Source organism: Dendrobates tinctorius, unplaced genomic scaffold (genome assembly GCF_039654945.1).
Source record: "Dendrobates tinctorius isolate UK_male_01 unplaced genomic scaffold, ASM3965494v1 ptg000058l, whole genome shotgun sequence".
In the NCBI taxonomy this organism is placed as follows: Eukaryota; Metazoa; Chordata; class Amphibia; order Anura; family Dendrobatidae; genus Dendrobates; species Dendrobates tinctorius.
This window is the reverse complement of record NW_027361726.1, coordinates 1,939,726-1,966,776: the sequence shown is the minus strand read 5'-3', so window position 1 is coordinate 1,966,776 and position 27,051 is coordinate 1,939,726. Positions and strand designations below refer to the sequence as shown.

The following is a 27,051-nucleotide window of genomic DNA, read 5'->3' as shown; positions in this document are numbered from 1 at the left end:
TAATACAAATATATTTTACAGCATGTAAACAAACAGATTACTTAGCCTCACCCATTAGGATCCATGCTGTGGTGTCTGGCTTGGCTGCATGTAATCTAAGTATATTTAAGCGTATGTAAATAAAGAGATTACTTAGCCCCACCCATGAGGATCCATGCTGTGGTGTCTGGCTCTGCTGCATTTATTATAATTATATTTTAGAGTATGTAAATACACAGATTACTTAGCCCCACCCATGAGGATCCATGCTGTGGTGTCTGGCTCTGCTGCATTTATTATAATTATGTTTTAGAGTATGTAAATACACAGATTACTTAGCCCCACCCATGAGGATCCATGCTGTAGTGTTTGTCTCTGCTGCATGTAGTCGAAGTATATAGAGTATGTAAATAAACAGATGTTAGTCCCACCCATGAGGATCCATACTGTGGTGTCTGCCTCTGCTGCATGTAGTCTAAGTATGTATTAGAGTATGTACATAAAGATATGACAGCCCCACCTCTGAGGATCCATTCTGTTGTTTCTGGCTCTGCTGCATGTAATTACGTATATTTTAGTGTATAAACAGAATAACTAGAGAAATCCAATACAACCAAACATCGGGTCCCAGTACAGTAATTCCATATTGTCAATATCATTTATCCATCTGTTTAAAGCTTTATCAGTGTATATTGAAAAGTTTTGCAACTTTCTGCTATACTTTGTGGTTTAATTTCTCACGATTCTTAGTATCTCTACTTGCTGATAGTGAATGGGAACATTGATGTTTACACCCAGAGGTGGGGACCCACTACAGACAGTTGCCTCATTAATCTCATAATTTTTACCTGCACTGATACATTGTACCAAAGTATCAGTTTAGGAGAGAGAACTGTGGACATATGTTTTATGTCACAGATCCCCAGAGATACAATTGCAGCAAACAGTCAGCTGTATGCAGTTTTAGTTCTATGGGGATTCTCAACATATCACTGCAAAAAAAGACTGACTGCAAGCAGGGATCTTGAAAGAAAACAGAGGAAACTCTGAGCCTTCTGGAAGTGAACAACCCATGCAAATTCGTTGGGCAACTTACTAAATAACTAAGACAATGTAAGTAGCAAGGAGTGGATATCAAAAGGAAGGGAGTGAAGCATACCTGCAGGATTTCACTACACATGGTTTGGTTGTAGTTTGTTACTATGGAAACACATAACTTTGCATGGAAGCTGTATGCATACAACAGTAAGGGATTTTTTTTACAAATCTGTTTGCCAAGTCCCTCCATTTTTTTTTATGTCCTAAAACAATAAAAAATAGTATCACACCGTTTGAGCCAATCTATGTAAAAAGGGATTTGTCTGCCCTGTTTCTTCTTATTAAATGTATCTGCTAGCCTTATAGCTACAAGCCTCTGTGGGATTAAATGTCAGATTTCATTGGAAAAAGTCTACACTGGGTGAGTTAAAGGCGAGAAGGAGATAAGGAACTCACCCAGTGTAGACTTTTTCTAATGAAATCTGACATTTAATCCCACAGAGGCTTGTAGCTATAAGGCTAGCAGATACATTTAATAAGAAGAAACAGGGCAGACAAATCCCTTTTTACATAGATTGGCTCAAACGGTGTGATACTATTTTTTATTGTTTTAGGACATAAAAAAAAAATGGAGGGACTTGGCAAACAATCCCTTACTGTTGTATGCATACAGCTTCCATGCAAAGTTATGTGTTTCCATAGTAACAAACTACAACCAAACCATGTGTAGTCAAATCCTGCAGGTATGCTTCACTCCCTTCCTTTTGATATCCACTCCTTGCTACTTACATTGTCTTAGTTATTTAGTAAGTTGCCCAACGAATTTGCATGGGTTGTTCACTTCCAGAAGGCTCAGAGTTTCCTCTGTTTTCTTTCAAGATCTCTGCTTGCAGTCAGTCTTTTTTTGCAGTGATATGTTGAGAATCCCCATAGAACTAAAACTGCATACAGCTGACTATTTGCTACATTGGATTGTAACCGATTATTTGCTTAATTCGCCTTAGGGAAATGTTAACGAAAATTCATATAGGGATAAAGCCCCCTGCTCCAAGGGTTAAACCCTCAGAGGACAAATCGCAGATCACTCCGGGATTAATCAGGATCTATGGGACATGTCTCCAAGTACCCCAATCCAGAAATATGCCCCCCCATTAAGCACAATAGATATTAATGTCATTTATGGTGGGAATTATGTCCTCAGTGATGGATCAGTGTCAGGGGGCTTGATTTTCTCTGTTTTTTGCTTTGCAAAACTGTTCATATCCTATCACGGGGACGATGAGGAAATGTTATGCAAATTGGAATGCTTGGGTGCTTGACGCGAGCAACAAGCCGTCTGCAGAGAGACTAGAAATTGCGGAAATTGATGGGAACAGTGCTCAAATGACATGGGAACATCATGGGGAAGACCCATGGAAGCATTTCTGACTCCCAGGTCACAGCTGTGAACAATGTTATCAGAGTATTACGCCACTTTTACATGTGAGCACTAAAACATACAAAAACGAAACCAAAATTGATTTTCCTGGGAAATATGTTACGGCACATCCTTTGCAGAGTAATGATTTGTATGTAAGGCAAAATAAATAACCCCAAAAATAAAATGTACCTCCACCACTTGGGCTCTGAAAGTCACAAAGCCTATTTTTATAGGGCAATCAGGCGGCCTTTACTATTCTTAAAGGGTCAGCATCCGGCCCTCCGTATTCTTAGAGAGCCATCAGCCAGCTATGCTTTGTTGTTCCTATTATTAAACAGTGGGCCTCCTTTACTGTTATTGCCTATGCAGAGAGTGGCAGGGCTGCCAAAAATTAGACAAGATGTACAGGAAGGCCTCCTGAAAACAAGGTTCCCATTATTAGGAGGTGGGTCTCTCATACTGTTTGCCTATGCAGTTAATGCAAGAGCTGCCAAAAATGTAGACGCACCCCAATACCCCTTTGAAGAGACGTACAGGAGGGGTTCCTGAAATCCTGAAAACAATATTCCCATTATTAGGAAGTGGGATTCCCATACTGTTTGCCTATGCAGTGAATGCAAGAGCTGCTATAAATTTAGACGCACCCCAATGCCTCTTTGAAGAGACGTACAGGAGGGCCTCATGAAAAAATGTTCCCATTATTAGGAAGCGGTTCTTCCATAATGTTTGCCTATGCAGTGAATACAAGGGCTGCCAAAAATTTAGAGCCACTCCAATGCTCTTTGGAAGAGACGTGGAGGAGGGCCTCATAAAAAAGGTTCCCATTAGAAAGGAGCGGGTCTCCTATATTTGTAATGCCATGCAGTAAGTGTATGGGCTGACATTTACCCCTGGGGGGTATACATAAACATACTGTAAACCATTTTTTTGGGTACAGACCATAGTCACCCTGGTGATATGGTGGTGGAGGTTGAGGATAAGGAGAAAGAGGAGGACAACAGCAAATAGCCAAAATCAGGAAGAGTATAACCATGCGTGGGTGTGAAGAGGTGGATTTGAGTTTGTTACACTGCTATCATTCGGTGGTGTTGAGAAGTCTGGCCCAATCCAGCCCTTGTTCATTTTTATGAGTCAGCCTGTCAGCATTTTCATTTGACAGGCAGATGAGCTTATCTGTTATAATTCCACCAGCGGCACTAAAAACTCGATCTGACAAAATGCTATTGTGGCGCCCCTGAGGCTCAGTCGCCACAGAGGTACTGCACCTTCTCCTAAGGTGTAGTGCCCCACTGCCTAGGTAAGTTGGGAACTCCTTTCCACACTCCAGCACCTGCATCCCACACACAGGATAGTTCAGTAGGTCCACCTAGCAGCTTCAGGCTGGGGGTAGCAGAGCATCCTTCGTGGAACCCTGCTTCGTAACATGAGATGTGCTGGGAGGTGGGTGGAGTTAGTATAAAAGAGAGGGAAAGTTGAGAATTGTAGGTCAGTCTGACAGGAGGTCAGGCGAGAAGGAGTTCAGTTCTGAAGTTAGTTTTGAGTTCAGTTTGAGTTCAGTTTAGAAAGAGTGCTGCAACTGCCTCAGTGATCTGAGCCAGCTGGCACAGGAAAGAGAAGAGAAGGAGAAAGACATAGAACTGCAACCTAAGCTTCCATAAAAAAGAGAAGGAACAGCGCGGAACGAAGGACTAGGAGAACAGAGAGGAGTTGTGGGTTGGAAGAGGAACCCTGCCTATAGGTTCTCAGCGCAAGGCTGGGGCCTGGTCCCTGAGGTTGTATAGACACTTATGGTTCTGCAGCAGACACCGGTGGAGTAGTTGGCTGTAAATGCACTACTCCCATCCAAGACTTGGGACACACCAGCAACCAATTAGAGAGCAAGGACTCTGAGAGGAGTTCCCGATAGAGGCTACACCTGTCTGTCATACAAGCAGAGTTGTACATCTGACAGGAGGAACTTGAGAGTAACCACGGTACTGGAGCTCTTCACACTAAAGGCGCAATAGAGGAGTCGTTCAGGAAAGGCACATGTTGGCGGAGTGTTGGAGAGGAGAACCCTGATTTGCCCGGGAGGTTGATTGAGTCTCTACCCCGGAGGACACGGCACGGAGGCAGGCACCAGTGGGTACCACGAACTGTGAGTAAAGCTTTGAAACTGCAAGCCCTGGTGTCTTCCATTAATTTGCCGCCAACACCTTCAGCACCGCTACATCTGGGTACCAGCATCTATACCAGCATCTATACCATTCTGCGCCTCTCCTCATCCATTGCACCCACACTGCCCTGGGACTATAGCTCCACCTGTGGGGAGCTATACCATCTTTGCTGCACCACACCATCAGTCCCAGTGGATCTGCATGCAGCGTTGGCTCAACATCTTATTTGCCAAACACCACGGGTGGCATCACGAACTATCCATATAAACTATTCTACCATTAACTACATCTCCCATTGCTTGGGCGCCCAGGGCCACGGACCGGGTCACCGCTGCTGTGACACATTCCCCTGACACCGGCCCGGTACCGAGTACCCCACAGCCCTGGGAGGGGGACCCAATTTTGGCGTCACGAACAGGATGACGAGACCCAATGCCATCGGGTTCTGTGCGCCTGAAATTTGTGAGACTTTGTGCTTTTGAAAATGTGCAGAAGACCTGATTTAATAGACTGTAAAATGGACATTAGAAATGGCCGCTGGCACGGAGAAGAAGGGCGTGAAGAGATGGGAGGTCCTAAGAAAAGACTGCGAAGAGTATTGGGCCTTCCCTGCCTGAATTACTATGTGACAACGACATGGCCCACCCCCCGAGGGGTTCGTATACTGGCTTGGTATGGAGGCGCTGGAAGAAGACGCCGCCCCCGGAAGGAGGGCAGAAGAAGCCAGTGGCGGGAAAGGGGCTGAGGCAGGAACAAGAACGCCAGAACGCCATTTTGGAGAGTGAGGGAAGGAGGCCTGCAGAGCGCGGGGAAGCGGATCTCCCTGGCGCCATGGCTGACGGCTCCAACCCGAACTCCAGAATGAACCACCAGCAACTAGAAGCTGAAATAGCTGAATTGACAGCCAGTCTGCAACTGAGGAAGGAAGCCTTGGAGGGGCTGAGAGGGCAGCGCGTCCCGGCGGGGCCTACCCCTGCGGTACCCTCTCCATCGGTACCCGCCGCTGCTGCACCGGACTGCCCCCGGCCAGCGCTGATCTACACCTCTACCCTGACTGTGTGGCTGAGTGCCGCTTGCCCGAGGAAGTTACCGGAGGACCCGGGAGTGGAAGCGGAGCTCCTGCCCGGGCCTGACGCGGCTGCACAGGTCCCCGCAGAGACCCCTGCGGATCCAGAGCCACCATCCGCTCCATCACCACCTGCACCGGAGCAGAGGCCGCACTGCCAGGAGGCCCCAGGTATGTCAGATGTTCCTCCACCTGGGAAGGCCCTGGGGTGTACCGCAGTTGCAGCGGCTGGCCAGGTCGTCCTGGATCTGGTCTGGGACCGGGATGCTAGTGAGAGCAGGTCCCGGGAAGAGCAGGAGGAAGAAGAGAGTTGGGCAGGATGTCGGGACACCATTCGACAGCTGGCAGTGGAATACAGGGAGAGAGAGCAGAGAAAGAAGGCTGTGCTGGGCCCGGATCTGGCCCGGAAGGAGAGGGCCTGGGCTGGGCATCATGGTCCCCGGGATGCAGTTGGATGGGGGCAGGTGCTGAATGTAAACCGAGAGAAGGGGTTCGGATTTATTGCGGATCCCAAAAGAATCAGCGACCTGTCCTTTAACCGGCAGGACGTGGAGCCCCATCTGAGGAGGGAACATCCTGATAGAGACCTGCAGCCTGGGGAGTATGTGACCTTCACCCGGCATGAGGGACTCCGGAGGTGGTACGCCCTGAATATTCGCCGTATTCCGGAGGAGTTTATTGAAAGGTACAAGCCAAAGAGACCTGTTGCTGCCCTTCCACCCACCGTTGCCACTCAGACTGCTCAGGTATCTGATCCTAGGAACCAGGCTGCTCTTGCATCACCTCCAGTTCGGCAGTCCAAACTAAAGATCCCTGGCTTGACACCGTGGGAAGAGGAGTACTTAAGAATTGCCAACGACTACTTTGAATCTGGTAGCAGTTCCAGTTCTTCCAGAACCCCAGGAGGGGACCACAATTAAGAAATACTTTTCAAATCTCGTTACCCAGGAGTTTGTTTGCACCAGTTGTGCCTTGTTTTGCTATCATGTTTTTCCGGTAGCACTTTTGTTGCCCTGTTTTTGATTGGCAGCGTTTTCCCAATTTGAACTAGCGATCATGAACTTGGAGTGATCCAAAAACTTTTATTGTAAATAGTTGCGCCTCTTTAGGTGCCCTTTCTTGGTTTTACATAAAAAAGACACTTTGCGAAGATAATGTTTTTGCATGGACACTTTTCGAAGATGTCTACCTCAAAGGACACTGCAAGAGATCCCGGCTGGGAGCGGTGTCCAGCACTTACAAGAATAACTGTTGAATGTTTTACTGTGAAGTATTTGATAATGTGTTTATAAGAGTATTAGTAACTGAGAAATGGCTTTTATAAAAGAATTAGGAATGTCTGATCTAGAGATGAGTGATGTGAATAAAGAATTGAAAGTAGACAGGTGACAGACCAAGTACTTGCGGTCAGTGTCTTGCGTCTAGAAGAGACAGTGAAAGTAGAAAAATAAATGTGTACTAGAGAAGAAAATGAGAGAAAATGTGTTACAGAGAATAGCACTTTGAATTGAGAATTGCACTTAGAATTAAAAATTTTAGATAGGATTTAAGATAGAACTGTTTGCAACGTTCAAGATGAGTACCTCCTATACTAGGAAGATTAGTATAAGAAAAGATTGTTATGCATTACAAATTTTTTGTATGTTTCTTTGCTGTCTGCTTTGTTATCTTGCAGCCCGCGGACGTGCTGTGTTTAATGGGGGGGTATGTGGTGCCCCTGAGGCTCAGTCGCCACAGAGGTACTGCACCTTCTCCTAAGGTGTAGTGCCCCACTGCCTAGGTAAGTTGGGAACTCCTTTCCACACTCCAACACCTGCATCCCACACACAGGATAGTTCAGTAGGTCCACCTAGCAGCTTCAGGCTGGGGGTAGCAGAGCATCCTTCGTGGAACCCTGCTTCGTAACATGAGATATGCTGGGAGGTGGGTGGAGTTAGTATAAAAGAGAGGGAAAGTTGAGAATTGTAGGTCAGTCTGACGGGAGGTCAGGCGAGAAGGAGTTCAGTGCTGAAGTTAGTTTTGAGTTCAGTTTGAGTTCAGTTTAGAAAGAGTGCTGCAGCTGCCTCAGTGATCTGAGCCAGCTGGCACGGGAAAGAGAGAGAAGGAGAAAGACATAGACCTGCAACCTAAGCTTCCATGAGAAAGAGAAGGAACAGCGCAGAACGAAGGAGTAGGAGAACAGAGAGGAGTTGTGGGTTGGAAGAGGAACCATGCCTATAGGTTCTCAGCGCAAGGTCGGGACCCGGTCTCCGAGGTTGTATGGACACTTATGGTTCTGCAGCAGACACCGGTGGAGTAGTTGGCTGTAAATGCACTACTCCCATCCAAGACTTGGGACACAACAGCAACCGATTAGAGAGCCAGGACTCTGAGAGGAGTCCCCGATAGAGGCTACAGCTGTCTGTCATACAAGTAGAGTTGTTAAGAACATCTGACAGGAGGAACTTGAGAGTAACCACGGTACTGGAGCTCTTCACACTAAAGGCGCAATAGAGGAGTCGTTCAGGAAAGGCACATGTTGGAGAGGAGAACCCTGACTTGCCCGGGAGGTTGATTGAGTCTCTACCCCGGAGGACACGGCACAGAGGCAGGCACCTGTGGGTACCACGAACTGTGAGTAAAGCTTTGAAACTGCAAGCCCTGGTGTCCTCCATTAATTCGCCGCTAACACCTTCAGCACCTCTACATCTGGGTACCAGCATCTATACCATTCTGCGCCTCTCCTCATCCATTGCACCCACACTGCCCTGGGACTACAGCTCCACCTATGGGGAGCTACACCATCTTTGCTGCACCACTCCATCAGTCCCGGTAGATCTGCATGCAGCGTTGGCTCAACATCTTATTTGCCAAACACCACGGGTGGCGTCACGAACTATCCATATAAACTATTCTACCATTAACTACATCTCCCATTGCTTGGGCGCCCAGGGCCACGGACCGGGTCACCGCTGCTGTGACACATTCCCCTGACACCGGCCCGGTACCGAGTATCCCACAGCCCTGGGAGGGCGACCCACTATCGGGAGGGCAGGCCAAAACCCCCTGACGAAGCCCACGCGAAACGCGCGTAGGGGCTACACGTGTGACATACTTATCAGCTATGGGTAAGCGATTTTGAATGGTTTCTATTATGTGGCCTCCAAGTTGAGACTTTGAGCTATTATGCTGTGACGGAATATTACTGAGAGGGGGTCACTCTGTGGGATGTCTTGGATATCTTAGATTAAGACTTGAAGCACTGGCACTTTATTTATATCTATATATCCATTATATACTATTTACTCCATTGCTATTAGTATCGCTGCATGTGTGTTTTTCTGCACCTGAATTCTTCATCATATGGAGCTCTATAATTATGTGACCCGTCTTTATGTGCTTCTTGTTTAAAATTATGAGTCTTTGAGAATAAAACTATTTTAATTATTCCTTTTGGTGGATGTCTTTACTCCAAGTGGTTTTGTATACAAGTTATTGGGAGTTATTCCACAGCTAGTGCATGTTATGGGGTGGTCACCATGGGTCAGGGCCACCTATAATTATATGTTCACTGCCCTTGAAATTTTGTTTGCCAAAACCTCCGAGGCGTAGAAAGCCAGTTCATACCATGTGTCCAGCTTGGATACCCAATAATTATAAGGCACAAAGGAATCATGGAGGATGCTGGTACGGTCTGCAAGGTACTCCCTCAGCATCTTACCATGATGGTATTATTGTGACTATTATTTGTAGTGTTAATTACTATTATTACTGATACTGCTGGTATTATTGTGACTATTATTTGCAGTGCTTATTACTATTACTAATACTGTTGGTATTATTATGACTATTATTTGCAATGCTTATTGCTATTACCAATACTGCTGGTATTATTGTGACTATTATTTGTAGTGTTAATTACTATTATTACTGATACTGCTGGTGTTATTGTGACGATTATTTGCAGTGCTTATTACTAATACTAATACTGCTGGTATTATTGTGACTATTATGTGCAGTGCTTATTACTAATACTAATACTGCCGGTATTATTGTGACTATTATGTGCAGTGCTTATTACTAATACTAATACTGCCGGTATTATTGTGACTTATGTGCAGTGCTTATTATTACTATTATTATTACTATGATTTATTGCTATTACTAATACTCTTATGACTACCACATTTCTGCTCCTTTTCTGATTACTATTATGAACAATGCAATTATTATTGCTATTTTTTTATTGCTATTATCCGACTCCTGTCTGATTATTACTAATCTAATGACTATGAATATATTAGTTTATTGTTAGCAGGACTGTGAATACTGCATCCAACCATTATTACTCTGCACTCCTACTACTCTTTAGGGCAGTTTCACACGTCAGTGGCTCCGGTACGTGTAGTGACAGTTTTCTCACGTACCGGAGACACTGACACACGTAGACACATTCGAATGAATATGTCTATGCAGATGTCAGCGTGTTTTCATGGACCGTGTGTCCGTGTGCAAAACACGCTGACATGTCCGTTTTTGTGCAACAGCACGGATCACACGGACCCATACAAGTCAATGGATCCGTGTAAACACGTACCGCACACGGATGCTGTCCGTGTGTTGTCCGTGTGCGTTTTTAAAAGTCAAAGGGTGAACATTGAAAATAATTTTTCAAAAGCACGGACACGGACAGCATACGGACAGCACACGGATGGGACACACGGACATACGGATTGCACACGGATGGCATATGTATGCACACGGACACGGATAGCTCCGGTACCGGAATTATCTGGACGTGTGAAACTGCCCTTAGATCAGGGCATAGTAATGAGGAATAGGGCGTAATTATTACGTCCGCTCCTGTGGTATCTCATTGTGTGTCACATGGACCCTACTCTTCATTAGGCCAGGGTCACACTTGTGAGAAACTCGCACGAGTCTCGCATCTCAATACCCGGCACTGCCACCGGCACTTGGACCGGAGCACTCAGCTGCATAGAAATACATACAGCCACACACTCTGGTCCCGAGTGCAGGTGGCAGTGCCGGGTATTGAGATGCGAGACTCGTGCGAGTTTCTCACAAGTGTGACCCCAGCCTTAGTCAGGGACTGTCCATTATATTGATGAATGACTAGAGCTGTCTCAGATGAGAGCGCTCTGATGAGTCTTTTTTTTGTTTTTCTTTTTTGATTATATGTCTGCAAAAAAAAAAATCAATGAACACTGGATGTGAACTCACCTCGCCAGCTTACTGAGCCCCAGCACTTGTTTGTTTGGGAGGTACCCTATGTGCACCTGAAAAAAGAGGAAACCCAAGCAGGAGATTGGATTCATAGACACATACAGTATATGTGGTGACTGGGACAGGAATGCAATCTCTGGGGAATTGCTTAAACAACAATTCCATATTGTGAACTTGTTAAAGGAAAACTACAGAGCCTGCAGGGATCTGATTGAGAATCGCTGTGTAAGGCCGGGGTCACACTGGCGAGGAATACGGACGAGTGAGAGGCGTTAAAAGCACGCATTACACATGGACAAATTATTCTCTATGGGGCAGCTCCCAACAGCCGTATATTTCTCGGGCGTATTCTACGGTCCGTGCCAATCGCAGCATGCTGCGATTGTCAGCGTACTACGCCCGTAATACGCCAATGCAAGTCTATGGGTGCACAAAAAATACGCATTACACACGGACCAGATGTGTGACTTGCGAGAAATACGCACCCGGTGTCTTTTAGAAAAGCCGGCAATTCAGTGCGCTATACCGTAAACTCACACTGACAGGTTTAAGAAAGAAAGAAAGAATAGATATAGACACATAGAATACATGTGTGTATATATATATATATATATATATATATATATATACACACATACATGTCATTGAGATAAACTTATATATATATATATATATATATTTCACAGAGTTCTTCATAGCAGAATAGCCGCTAATTCAATTGCCGGCTTCTATCAAATCATTCCCCAACCCAACATGAAATGACACATGGTTTACATTCAGTAAACCATTTCATTTCAAGTTTTTTTTATATGTCCCTGACTAATAATTAGATGTGGGTTTGTGTGCAAAATTTGGGAGTTGTAGTTGTTATTTTAAGGGGTTAATTCATTGTTAAAAAATGCGTGGGCTTCCCATTGCCCTATATTGTTGGCGAGTGGGTTAATCTAACAAAGGGTTAATGTCACCATTCGATTGTAAGGTTACATTAACCCTTTGTTAGATTAACCCATTCGCCACCGCTACAGGGCAAAGGGAAGCCCACACAATTTTTAACAACGAATTAACCCCTTAAAATAACAACTACAACTCCCAAATTTTGCACACAAACCCACATCTAATTATTAGTCAGGGACATATAAAAAAAAACATGAAATGAAATGGTTTACTGAATGTAAACCATGTGTTATTTCATGTCGGGTTGGGGAAGGATTTGATAGAAGTCGACAATTGAATTAGCGGCTATTCTGCTATGAAGAACTCTGTGAAATATAAATATGTATATATATATATATGTTTATCTCAATGACTTGTGGGTATATACAGTATATATATAGATATATATAGATATATATATGCATTCTATGTGTCTATATCTATTATTTCGTTTCTGTTATAAACCCTGTCATAGGGCTCCATTATATGTCCATTTTGCAAGGCGGCGAGAAAATCTCACCATACGGATTACATACGGATGCAGACATGCGCAAAATACGCAACCACACCTTGCTTACGGATGACATACGGAGCACTATTTAGGGGTCATTCATCCGTATTACGCATGTAGACTACGGACCGTATTTTGCGTTGGTTAGTGTGACCCCGGCCTTAGGCCTCTTTCACACATCAGTATTTTTGATCAGTATTTCATCAGTATTTGTATGCCAAAACCAGGAATGTCTCCAAAACAAAGAACAGACATCAGTCTTTCAATTATATTTTTTTTCTTGGTAAGTTCCATTCCTGGCTTTGGCATACAAACACTGATGCAAAATACTGACCAAATACTGACGTGTGAATGAGCCTTAAGGGTATGTGTCCACGGTCAGGATTGTCAGCCCTTTGAACGCAGCGGATTTCCGCTCCGCCCAAAGCGCTGCCCCCTTTTGTACGAGCGGTGATTCTGCATGTATTCATTGAACACATGCGGAATCACCGCATCCTATACATAGAACGGTGCTATTTATCTTGCGGAGACTGAGCGTCTCAGCAAGATAAATAGACATGCTGCGGTCTAGAAAGACGTGCCGCATGTGCGTATACGCAGGGATGCCACCTGTGTCTTTGTACGCATGGTGGAGATGGGATTTCATAGAATCCCCTCCACTATGCTGTAACATCTGGACGCTGCTAATGTATGCAGTGTCCAATCCGCAGCAAATCCTGACCGTGGAAACACACCCCTATACACTGCACCTGCAGGTCCTGCACTAGGCAGAGTGCACTTTTTGTGCTTTCTTTTCATTATCACTTATAGCAGAACAGGCATCAGCACCCAGCACACCCACCCGCAAGAGGCTCCCCTGCCTGCTCAGGGCCCTGGCACTTGTAATATTTACTTCTCCCCATTTTTCCGCTGTGGCGTCTTCTGCATCTCCTGACTGTGACGTTCAGGTCAGAGGGTGCGATGACATCACTTCTGTGCGCCCCCTGCCTAAGCAATCACAGTGCAGAGAGCCGGAAGACAGCGACACTGAGGAGTCCGGAGCAGAGCAGTGGCCGCGAAGAGAGGGGAGGATTTCATTTATTTTTAATGTTTGGAGCATCTTATGGGGCCAGTTACTTATAGTGCATTGAATGGGGCCCATTATATATGGAGCCCATTACATACTGAAGCATTATATAGTGCCCATCTTATATTGTATGGAGCATCATATGGAGCGCATTATACTGTATGGAGAACTATATGGGGCTCATTCTGTATGGAGCAATATATGGGGCCCATCATATACTGCATGGAACAATATATGGGGCCCATTGTGTATGGATCAGATATGGGACTCATTATACTATATGGATCAGTATATGGGGCTCATTATTCTGTATGGAGCAATATATGGGGTTCATTATACTATATGGAGCAATATATGGGGCTCTTTATTCTGTATAGAGCAATATATGGGGCTCATTATATTGTATGAAGCAATATATGGGGCACATTATACTATATGGAGCAATATATGGGGCTCATTATTCTATATGGAGCAATATACGGGGCTCATTATTCTGTATGGAGCATTATATATGGGGCTCATTATTCTATATGGAGCGCTATATGTGGTGCCAATAATACTGTAAAGATATCTATATGAGGCTCATTATTCTGTATGAAGCACTATGTGGTGCTTCAAATACTGTATGGAGGACTATACTGTCTGGTTTCTGAGCTATCACTCATGTAATGTAAGAAGTAAGTGAAATCTTTGGCATTGTATACCTATATTTCTCTATATCTCTGCCATATCTGTGCATCATGAATTGTGACATGTGTTAAAGGGGCCAAAGAGACGCTTTCACCCGTGGCTCATGAACTCCTGGAGCCGACACTGCTTATAGCTGTCAATGATCCCGATATAGAGCTCCATATTCAGTGCATAAACAGAGATGATTTGCAACATGCCACCACTAAAGAGAGCATGATAAATACCATTGTATTAATCAGTTCAATATTAAAGTTGTAGGCAGTCAGCGCCCCCTACTGGCTGTAGAACTGAAGAATTTAATACCGTGATGGAGATTTAGCTCGCTATATCACACAAATGGAGCTCCAAGTGCTTTATATATTGGAAAATGATTCAGCAATACAAGCATCACAGTCGTACCTTTCCAATGAAAGGAACCAGATGATGTTCGCACATGGAAAACATGTCGATGTCCTTTACGATCACCATCTCATCGTGGTCTTCATCAAAGATGGCGTCATTCAATACATCTGGAAAACAAAACATCTTTGGATAGTGAAAAATGAAAATAAATGTGCAATAAAAATGGAATGTTAAAAATTAAGTAATAACAATAGATCTTATTTATCTTACAGAATTCTGCAGATAGCAAATAAAACACATTGTTACATAGAGGCAGTGTTACAGTAGTTATATTCTTGTACATAGGAGCAGAATTATAGTAGTTATATTCTAGTACATAGGGGCAGTTTTATAGTAGTTATATTTTTGTACATAGAGGACAGTATTATAGTAATTATATTCTTGTACATAGGGGCAGTATTAGAGTAGTTATATTCTTTTATATAGGAGCAGTATTATAGTAGTTATATTCTTGTACATAGGAGAAGTATTATAGTAGTTATATTCTTGTACATAGAGGACAGTATTATATTCTTGTACATAGGGGCAGTATTACAGTAGTTATATTCTTGTACATAGAAGCAGTATTATAGTAGTTATATTCTTGTACATAGGGGCAGTATTACAGTATTTATATTCTTGTACATAGTAGCAGTATTATAGTAGCTATATTCTTGTACATAGGGGCAGTATTATAGTAGTTATATTCTTGTAAATAGGGGCAGTATTACAGTAGTTATATTCTTGTACATAGGGGCAGTATTATAGTAGTTATATTCTTGTACATAGGGGCAGTATTATAGTAGTTATATTCTTGTACATAGGGGCAGTATTATAGTAGATATATTCTTGTACATAGTAGCAGTATTATAGTAGTTATATTCTTATACATAGGGAGCAGTATTATAGTAGTTATATTCCTGTATATAGGAGCAGTATTATTGTAGTTATATTCTTGTGTATAAGGGGAAGTATTATAGTAGTCATATTCTTGTACATAGGAGGCAGTATTATAGTAGTTATATTCTTGTACATAGGAGCAGTATTATAGTAGTTATATTCTTGTACACAGGGGGGCAATATTTTAGTAGTTATATTCTTGTACATAGGAGAAGTATTATAGTAGTTATATTCTTGTACATGGAGGCAGTATTAAAGTAGTTATATTCATGTACATAGGAGCAGTATTATAGTAGTTATATTCTTGTACATAGGGGCAGTATTATAGTAGTTATATTCTTGTACATAGGGGCAGTATTATAGTAGTTATATTCTTGTACATAGGGGCAGTATTATAGTAGTTATATCCTTGTACATAGGGGACAGTATTATAGTAGTTATATTCTTGTACATAGGGGCAGTATTATAGTAGTTATATTCTTGTACATAGGGGCAGTATTATAGTAGGTATATTCTTGTACATAGGAGCAGTATTATAGCAGTTATATTCTTGTACATAGGGGGCAGTATTATAGTAGGTATATTCTTGTACACAGGAGCAGTATTATAGTATTTATATTCTTGTACATAGGGGACAGTATTATAGTAGTTATAATCTTGTACATAGGGGGCAGTATTATAGTAGGTATATTCTTGTACACTGGAGCAGTATTATAGTAGTTATATTCTTGTACATAGGGAGCAGTATTATAGTAGTTATATTTTTGTACACAGGAGCAGTATTATTGTAGTTATATTCTTGTACTTTGGGAGCAGTATTATAGTAGTTATATTCTTGTACATAGGGGCAGTATTATAGTAGTTATATTCTTGTACATAGGGGCAGTATAATAGTATTTATATTCTTGTACATAGGTGACAGTATTATAGTAGTTATATTCTTGTACATAGGGGGCAGTATTATAGTAGGTATATTCTTGTACACAGGAGCAGTATTATAGTATTTATATTCTTGTACATAGGGGACAGTATTATAGTAGTTATATTCTTGTACATAGGGGGCAGTATTATAGTAGGTATATTCTTGTACACAGGAGCATTATTATAGTAGTTATATTCTTGTACATAGGGAGCAGTATTATAGTAGTTATATTCTTGTACATAGGGGCAGTATTATAGTAGGTATATTCTTGTACACAGGAGCAGTATTATAGTAGTTATATTCTTGTACATAGGGAGCAGTATTATAGTAGTTATATTCTTGTACATAGGAGCAGTATCATAGCAGTTATATTCTTGTACATAGGGGCAGTATTATAGTAGTTATATTCTTGTACGTAGGGGCAGTATTATAGTATTTATATTCTTGTACACAGGAGCAGTATTATAGTAGTTATATTCTTGTACATAGGGGCCTTATTATAGTAGTTATATTCTTGTACATAGGAGGCAGTATTATAGTAGTTATATTCTTGTACATAGGAGCAGTATTATAGTAGTTATAATATAGTACATAGGAGCAGTATTATAGTAGTTATATTCTTGTACCCAGGGGGCAATATTTTAGTAGTTATATTCTTGTACATAGGAGAAGTATTATAGTAGTTACAGTGCCTACAAGTAGTATTCAACCCCCTGCAGATTTAGCAGGTTTGATAAGATGCAAATAAGTTAGAGCCTTCAAACTTCACACAAGAGCAGGATTTATTAACAGATGCATAAATCTTACAAACCAAAAAGTTATGTTGCTCAGTTAAATTTTAAGAAATTTTAAACATACAAGTGTGGGTCAATTATTATTCAACCCCTAGGTTTAATATTTTGTGGAATAACCCTTGTTTGCAATTACAGCTAATAATCGTCTTTTATAAGACCTGATCAGGCCGGCACAGGTCTCTGGAGTTATCTTGGCCCACTCCTCCATGCAGATCTTCTCCAAGTTATCTAGGTTCTTTGGGTGTCTCATGTGGACTTTAATCTTGAGCTCCTTCCACAAGTTTTCAATTGGGTTAAGGTCAGGAGACTGACTAGGCCACTCCAACACCTTGATTTTTTGCCTCTTGAACCAGGCCTTGGTTTTCTTGGCTGTGTGCTTTGGGTCGTTGTCTTGTTGGAAGATGAAATGACGACCCATCTTAAGATCCTTGATGGAGGAGCGGAGGTTCTTGGCCAATATCTCCAGGTAGGCCGTGCTATCCATCTTCCCATGGATGCGGACCAGATGGCCAGGCCCCTTGGCTGAGAAACAGCCCCACAGCATGATGCTGCCACCACCATGCTTGACTGTAGGGATGGTATTCTTGGGGTCGTATGCAGTGCCATCCAGTCTCCAAACGTCACGTGTGTGGTTGGCACCAAAGATCTCGATCTTGGTCTCATCAGACCAGAGAACCTTGAACCAGTCAGTCTCAGAGTCCTCCAAGTGATCATGAGCAAACTGTAGACGAGCCTTGACATGACGCTTTGAAAGTAAAGGTACCTTACGGGCTCGTCTGGAACGGAGACCATTGCGGTGGAGTACGTTACTTATGGTATTGACTGAAACCAATGTCCCCACTGCCATGAGATCTTCCCGGAGCTCCTTCCTTGTTGTCCTTGGGTTAGCCTTGACTCTTCGGACAAGCCTGGCCTCGGCACGGGAGGAAACTTTCAAAGGCTGTCCAGGCCGTGGAAGGCTAACAGTAGTTCCATAAGCCTTCCACTTCCGGATGATGCTCCCAACAGTGGAGACAGGTAGGCCCAACTCCTTGGAAAGGGTTTTGTACCCCTTGCCAGCCTTGTGACCCTCCACGATCTTGTCTCTGATGGCCTTGGAATGTTCCTTTGCCTTTCCCATGTTGACCATGTATGAGTGCTGTTCACAAGTTTGGGGAGGGTCTTAAATAGTCAGAAAAGGCTGGAAAAAGAGATAATTAATCCAAACATGTGAAGCTCATTGTTCTTTGTGCCTGAAATACTTCTTAATACTTTAGGGGAACCAAACAGAATTCTGGTGGTTTGAGGGGTTGAATAATAAATGACCCTCTGAATAAACTTTTCACAATTTAAAAAAAAATTAAACAAAGAAATAACATTCTTTTTTGCTGCAGTGCATTTCACACTTCCAGGCTGATCTACAGTCCAAATGTCACAATGCCAAGTTAATTCCGAATGTGTAAACCTGCTAAATCTGCAGGGGGTTGAATACTACTTGTAGGCACTGTATATTCTTGTACATGGAGGCAGTATTAAAGTAGTTATATTCTTGTACATAGGGGCCTTATTATAGTAGTTATATTCTTGTACATAGGGGCGGTAATATAGTAGGTATATTCTTGTACACAGGAGCAGTATTATAGTAGTTATATTCTTGTACATAGGGGCAGTATTATAGTAGTTATATTCTTGTACATAGGGAGCAGTATTATAGTAGTTATATTCTTGTACATAGGGGCAGTATTATAGTAGTTATATTCTTGTACATAGGGGCAGTATTATAGTAGTTATATTCTTGTACACTGGGGCAGTATTATAGTAGTTATATTCTTGTACATAGGGGCAGTATTATAGTAGTTATATTCTTGTACACTGGGGCAGTATTATAGTAGTTATATTCTTGTATATATGGGGCAGTATTATAGTAGTTATATTCTTGTACACTGGGGCAGTATTATAGTAGTTATATTCTTGTACATGGAGGCAGTATTATAGTAGTTATATTCCTGTACATAGGGGCAGTATTATAGTAGTTATATTCTTGTACATAGGAGCAGTATTATAGTAGTTATATTCCCGTATATAGGAGCAGTATTATTGTAGTTATATTCTTGTGTATAAGGGGAAGTATTATAGTAGTCATATTCTTGTACATAGGAGGCAGTATTATAGTAGTTATATTCTTGTACATAGGAGCAGTATTATAGTAGTTATATTCTAGTACATAGGAGCAGTATTATAGTAGTTATATTCTTGTACACAGGGGGGCAATATTTTAGTAGTTATATTCTTGTACATAGGAGAAGTATTATAGTAGTTATATTCTTGTACATGGAGGCAGTATTAAAGTAGTTATATTCATGTACATAGGAGCAGTATTATAGTAGTTATATTCTTGTACATAGGGGCAGTATTATAGTAGTTATATTCTTGTACATAGGGGCAGTATTATAGTAGTTATATCCTTGTACATAGGGGACAGTATTATAGTAGTTATATTCTTGTACATAGGGGCAGTATTATAGTAGTTATATTCTTGTACATAGGGGCAGTATTATAGTAGGTATATTCTTGTACATAGGAGCAGTATTATAGCAGTTATATTCTTGTACATAGGGGCAGTATTATAGTAGGTATATTTTTGTACACAGGAGCAGTATTATAGTAGTTATATTCTTGTACATTGGGAGCAGTATTATAGTAGTTATATTCTTGTACATAGGGGCAGTATTATAGTAGTTATATTCTTGTACATAGGGGCAGTATTATAGTATTTATATTCTTGTACATAGGTGACAGTATTATAGTAGTTATATTCTTGTACATAGGGGGCAGTATTATAGTAGGTATATTCTTGTACACAGGAGCAGTATTATAGTATTTATATTCTTGTACATAGGGGACAGTATTATAGTAGTTATATTCTTGTACATAGGGGGCAGTATTATAGTAGGTATATTCTTGTACACAAGAGCATTATTATAGTAGTTATATTCTTGTACATAGGGAGCTGTATTATAGTAGTTATATTCTTGTACATAGGGGCAGTATTATAGTAGGTATATTCTTGTACACAGGAGCAGTATTATAGTAGTTATATTCTTGTACATAGGGAGCAGTATTATAGTAGTTATATTCTTGTACATAGGAGCAGTATCATAGCAGTTATATTCTTGTACATAGGGGCAGTATTATAGTAGTTATATTCTTGTACGTATGGGGCAGTATTATAGTATTTATATTCTTGTACACAGGGGGGCAATATTTTAGTAGTTATATTCTTGTACATAGGAGAAGTATTATAGTAGTTATATTCTTGTACATAGGGGCAGTATTATAGTAGTTATATTCTTGTACGTAGGAGCAGTATTATAGTAGTTATATTCTTGTACACAGGGGGGCAATATTTTAGTAGTTATATTCTTGTACATAGGAGAAGTATTATAGTAGTTATATTCTTGTACATGGAGGCAGTATTAAAGTAGTTATATTCATGTACATAGGAGCAGTATTATAGTAGTTATATTCTTGTACATAGGGGCAGTATTATAGTAGTTATATTCTTGTACATAGGGGCAGTATTATAGTAGTTATATCCTTGTACATAGGGGACAGTATTATAGTAGTTATATTCTTGTACATAGGGGCAGTATTATAGTAGTTATATTCTTGTACATAGGGGCAGTATTATAGTAGGTATATTCTTGTACATAGGAGCAGTATTATAGCAGTTATATTCTTGTACATAGGGGCAGTATTATAGTAGGTATATTTTTGTACACAGGAGCAGTATTATAGTAGTTATATTCTTGTACATTGGGAGCAGTATTATAGTAGTTATATTCTTGTACATAGGGGCAGTATTATAGTAGTTATATTCTTGTACATAGGGGCAGTATTATAGTATTTATATTCTTGTACATAGGTGACAGTATTATAGTAGTTATATTCTTGTACATAGGGGGCAGTATTATAGTAGGTATATTCTTGTACACAGGAGCAGTATTATAGTATTTATATTCTTGTACATAGGGGACAGTATTATAGTAGTTATATTCTTGTACATAGGGGGCAGTATTATAGTAGGTATATTCTTGTACACAGGAGCATTATTATAGTAGTTATATTCTTGTACATAGGGAGCAGTATTATAGTAGTTATATTCTTGTACATAGGGGCAGTATTATAGTAGGTATATTCTTGTACACAGGAGCAGTATTATAGTAGTTATATTCTTGTACATAGGGAGCAGTATTATAGTAGTTATATTCTTGTACATAGGAGCAGTATCATAGCAGTTATATTCTTGTACATAGGGGCAGTATTATAGTAGTTATATTCTTGTACGTAGGGGCAGTATTATAGTATTTATATTCTTGTACACAGGAGCAGTATTATAGTAGTTATATTCTTGTACATAGGGACCTTATTATAGTAGTTATATTCCTGTACATAGGAGCAGTATTATAGTAGTTATAATCTAGTACATAGGAGCAGTATTATAGTAGTTATATTCTTGTACACAGGGGGCAATATTTTAGTAGTTATATTCTTGTACATAGGAGAAGTATTATAGTAGTTATATTCTTGTACATGGAGGCAGTATTAAAGTAGTTATATTCTTGTACATAGGGGCCTTATTATAGTAGTTATATTCTTGTACATAGGGGCGGTATTATAGTAGGTATATTCTTGTACACAGGAGCAGTATTATAGTAGTTATATTCTTGTACATAGGAGCAGTATTATAGTAGTTATATTCTTGTACATAGGGAGCAGTATTATTGTAGTTATATTCTTGTACGTAGGGGCAGTATTATAGTAGTTATATTCTTGTACATAGGGGCAGTATTATAGTAGTTATATTCTTGTACACTGGGGCAGTATTATAGTAGTTATATTCTTGTACATAGGGGCAGTATTATAGTAGTTATATTCTTGTACACAGGAGCAGTATTATAGTAGTTATATTCTAGTACATAGGAGCAGTATTATAGTAGTTATATTCTTGCATATATGGGGCAGTATTATAGTAGTTATATTCTTGTACATAGGGGCAGTATTATAGTAGTTATATTCTAGTACATAGGAGCAGTATTATAGTAGTTATATTCTTGTACATAGGGGCAGTATTATAGTAGTTATATTTTTGTACATAGGGGCAGTATTATAGTAGTTATATTCTTGTACACTGGGGCAGTATTATAGTAGTTATATTCTTGTATATATGGGGCAGTATTATAGTAGTTATATTCTTGTACACTGGGGCAGTATTATAGTAGTTATATTCTTGTACACTGGGGCAGTATTATAGTAGTTATATTCTTGTATATATGGGGCAGTATTATAGTAGTTATATTCTTGTACACTGGGGCAGTATTATAGTAGTTATATTCTTGTACATCTGATCTGTAGGGAACAGTAGTAAGTAGTAATATGTTGCTTCCTTTTTACAGTTTACTATTAACCTATGTGCACACGTATGCAGAAAATTTCTGCATAAAAACCGGACGTTTTTTCTGCGCGTTTTCCGAGCGTTTTTTGCGCAAAAAACGCACGTTTTTTTTTTTTTTGCAAAATCCGCAGATAAATTATCCTGCGGTTTGGCCCTGCGGTTTCACCATCTCCACAATGGTGGAGATAGGAAACCGCTGTGGTGTCCGCAGAACGATTTGACATGTCAATTCTTTCTGCGGTTTAGAAACCGCAGACAATCTGCGCGGAAAATTCCACAGCATCTGCACTGCGGTTTCCATTTCCCATAGGGAATAATCGTACTGTACACCGCAGCAGAATCCGCAGCGTGTGCACACACCCATAGAAATAGCCAGAAATGCGGAAAAATCTGCGGAACTAATGAGCATGCTGCACTTTTTACCGCAAAGCGTTTTTTTAGCGGAAAAAAACACATCAATATGCATAAAAAGTGCAAAATGCATTAAAATGAATGGGAAGCTTCTTTTAAGCCGTTTTTAAGCGGATTTTTTGGCAAATCCGTGAAAAAACCGTGAAACAAACATTGTGTGAACACAGCCTTAGAAAGTCTCATGTGTCTTGCGGTTTCCTTTAAGACTATGAAGTAATATACTGAGTTTTCCCATCTTCTGGCCGCTTGTTGTTTCCTTGCTGATTTGCTCCTGTCTATGAGCAGCACAGACACTGATAACAGGACAGTTTAATTTCCGGTGTCATGTACGCTCATACAGGTAGTCGTGGAAACACAAACGTGCGTCATTTTCCTCCTTTCATTAAGTTAATGACACTGTTTGGTTGCGTTTACTCCTTATTTTAGCTGAAATGAAAGAAGTTGATGACTTCAGGCTGACGTGACTTCCAACAATTAAAAGCAATTACATCGGGGCGGACGTGCACTCCTGACCACTGTCATTGACAACTCACAGTATGTGCAGTATAATTACTCCCCCAGTGGTTATAGCGAGTACTGCACCAATCCAGCTGGACTCCCCAAATATAGCTGTGATTAATAGTTCATATTTTGTGAGAGCAGAATTATTGTCCTAGTGTAAATATCATATCTTTAGAAATAATAATTTCTACAGTGAACATTCTTGCAAAACCTTTTCTTTGATGAAATTGGAAGTTGTGCAACTGCTGAAGAGAAAGACATGAGCAATCGATATTATCACACAGGTCGTAGGCTGAAAGGTCGGCAGATTCCTGGAATGTGCAATGTTCAGTAGATAATATTCCTCAGGTATCAGCATACAAAGATCAGAGGTGCGCTGGGGTCAGAGTGTTGTTACATCAGAATTGTGATCTCTATCGTTTGATTTATCTATTTTCTATCTATCCTTCTCATATCTCTCTCTGTCTGTCATTCCATTCATCCATCCATCATTCTATTCATCCGTCCATCTTTCATTTCGATCCATCCGTCGTTCCATTCATCCGTCCATCTTTCCATCCATCCTTTCGTCATGCCGTCCTTCCATCTGTTGTTTCTTCAATCCATCCATCTGTCGTTCCATCCGTCCATCTGTTGTTCCATCCATCGTTCTATTCGTCTATCGTTCCTTCCCTCCATCCATCGTTCCTTCAGTCTCTCGTTTCATTCGTCTGACAGTCGTTCCATCTGTCTGTCCGCCGTTCCATCCATGCGTCATTCCTTCCATCTTTCATTTCTTCCGTTCGTCGTTCCTTCCGTCTATCATTCCATTCGCTCGTCTGTTATTCCATTTGTCTGTCCATTGTTCCATCCGTCCATCATTCCATCTGTCGTTCCATTCGTCCATTGTTCCTACCACCAATCCTTCATTCCATTCGTCTTTCGTTCCATCCGTCGTTCCATCCGTTCATCCAACGTTCCGTCCGTCCGTCATTCGATTTGTTTGTCCGTCGTTCCGTCTGTCCGTCCTTCGTTCCATTCATCCACCCATCGTTCCATCCGTCTTTCCATTTGTCTGTTGTTCCTTACGTCTGTCATTTCATTCATCCGTCCATCGTTCCATCCGTCTTTCCATTAATCCGTCGTTCCTTCCGTCTGTCGTTTCATCCATCCATCCGTCCGTCGTTCCTTCCGTCCATCCGTTGTTCCTTTCGTCTGTCCGTCGTTCCATCCATGGATCATTCTCTAGTTAATTGGTTCCTATGACAGTAACAAGAGATGAGCAGATTGATTTGGAGGACCCCGATCAGCTTTCATGTGTGTAGTTTGCCACTAGAGATCCCTGAAAACTGCCTTCTATTTCCCGTCATCCTGGTGCCTCTTCTGACTATTTGGTCAGATGCGGCGTCATCATTGCGATGCGCTACACGCCATGTTGTGACACGAAAAAGAAAAGCCAAAGATGCCGACAAATAGGAGGTGGTTTACAGGGATCCGATGCGGCGGACTACAGACATGTCCGCTAGTCCGGGGTCCTGCGACTCACTACTCATACCATTATTATATTGTGCATATTTAGCTCCTATATGGCACTGGTTGATGTGGATCCAGGCAAACCTGAAAATGAATCGTTTAGCTACAACTTGCACTTTATTGTAATGGGATAAAGCTGCTGTACCGGATGTAGCCCTGGAAGAAAATTGGTGCTATTTCTTCATAGATAAAGTCACATTCCCCATTGAAAAAGGACAGAAAATGGACCTGTTTATGGGATACAATCCCATCAGCTGAATGATCCTTTAAACTTTAAAGGGTAGCATGAGGTTAGAAACAGCGCCATCCTTGCTGATGGGGTTGTATCTGGTATTGCAGCTTAGCCATACTGAAGGGATTACCAAACACAGCCAATGGCAATCCCTTCGGGCACCATAAAATGTCGCTTTCTAGATATAAATAGTAACCTAGATCTTCTGCACCATAAGATCCATTCCCGCTGGTGCACAAAGCTGGTGGCACGCTTATAGAAAGGTGCCGTTTACATCCGCATCGGACTACACACCGATAGGTAGAATTCGCGTCTGGACAGAAATAAAGCAGATAGGATGTTGTTTCTAAATTGCACATAAATTATAGGCGCTGCCCCTTTCATTAGAAATCCCTCAATGAACATGGAGATTCAGCGAGAATCGTCTGGTTAATTTCAGGAAGCTTTTATATGGCAGCTGCACGGACGTGGCGAGCGCACACGGCGTATACCGCCTCGCCAAACAAACGCCAGGTGCTGGAGGAGAAAACACACAAAGCCCTTTATGTGACCGACGCCGAGAGATGACTGATGGGTGGACGGGAAATGAAATCTATCTATAGAAACGCCGCTCTGCCGACGGATCCAGCGATCGAGATCAAAATATTCCAGCAATAATGTGACGTACAGAACAGAACAAATGATGGTGGAGTTGGCTGAAGGCACAACACAGAAAATCAGGTACCCAGTCAGTAAATACAATGTAGCATTAATGAGAGCCAATTCCTGGGACCAATGGACGGATCTGCAAATCTTCTGCTCAGGATATTCGCCATCCCATCCACCGAGTTGCGTCTCATTTGTCGTCTTCTATCTACGCCACGTACGATGTATAGAACATATAAAGACATAGCTGTGAATAAGGCGGTCATTCTGGTGGAGGAAATACAGCTCACTCATTGCATGATGAAACGTTGCACAGTTTTACAATTTCTGTATCAATTTCTTGTGGATGTTAAAATCTCTGCTTATTGTCATTTATTAGGAACCTACAATGTCTTCTTTCGATAGCCATAAATAGGTTATGTAACAGACACGATTATGTGTGGTTGTCTTGTAACTAGCAGTACCTCTGTGTGTCCAAGACACAGCGCTGATAGCTACACTGTGACGAGCAGTACCTCTGTGTGTCCAAGACACAGCGCTGATAGCTACAATGTGACGAGCAGTACACCTGTGTGTCCAAGACAAGGCGCTGATAGCTACACTGTGACGAGCAGTACACCTGTGTGTCCAAGACACAGCTCTGATAGCTACACTGTGACGAGCAGTACACCTGTGTGTCCAAGACAAGGCGCTGATAGCTACACTGTGACGAGCAGTACACCTGTGTGTCCATGACACAGCACTGATAGCTACAATGTGACGAGCAGTACACCTGTGTGTCCATGACACAGCGCTGATAGCTACACTGTGACGAGCAGTACACCTGTGTGTCCAAGACAAGGCGCTGATAGCTACACTGTGACGAGCAGTACACCTGTGTGTCCATGACACAGCGCTGATAGCTACAATGTGACGAGCAGTACACCTGTGTGTCCATGACACAGCGCTGATAGCTACACTGTGACGAGCAGTACACCTGTGTGTCCATGACACAGCGCTGATAGCTACACTGTGACGAGCAGTACACCTGTGTGTCCATGACAAGGCGCTGATAGCTACACTGTGACGAGCAGTACACCTGTGTGTCCAAGACACAGCGCTGATAGCTACACTGTGACGAGCAGTACACCTGTGTGTCCAAGACAAGGCGCTGATAGCTACACTGTGACGAGCAGCACACCTGTGTGTCCATGACACAGCGCTGATAGCTACAATGTGACGAGCAGTACACCTG

At 41.6% G+C, this 27,051-nt stretch overlaps 1 protein-coding gene across 1 annotated transcript in view; it reads right to left on the bottom strand.

The window, feature by feature from the left end:
• Positions 1-27,051, bottom strand: part of GCH1 (GTP cyclohydrolase 1) — a 48,157-nt gene that overhangs the window by 9,867 nt on the left and 11,239 nt on the right. Inside the window, exons 3-4 of the mRNA XM_073577935.1 lie at positions 14,485-14,594; positions 10,883-10,938 (exon numbers count right to left, since the gene is read on the bottom strand). Of these exons, the coding sequence (XP_073434036.1) occupies positions 10,883-10,938; positions 14,485-14,594 (166 nt within the window). The remainder of the gene's footprint in view (positions 1-10,882; positions 10,939-14,484; positions 14,595-27,051) is intronic.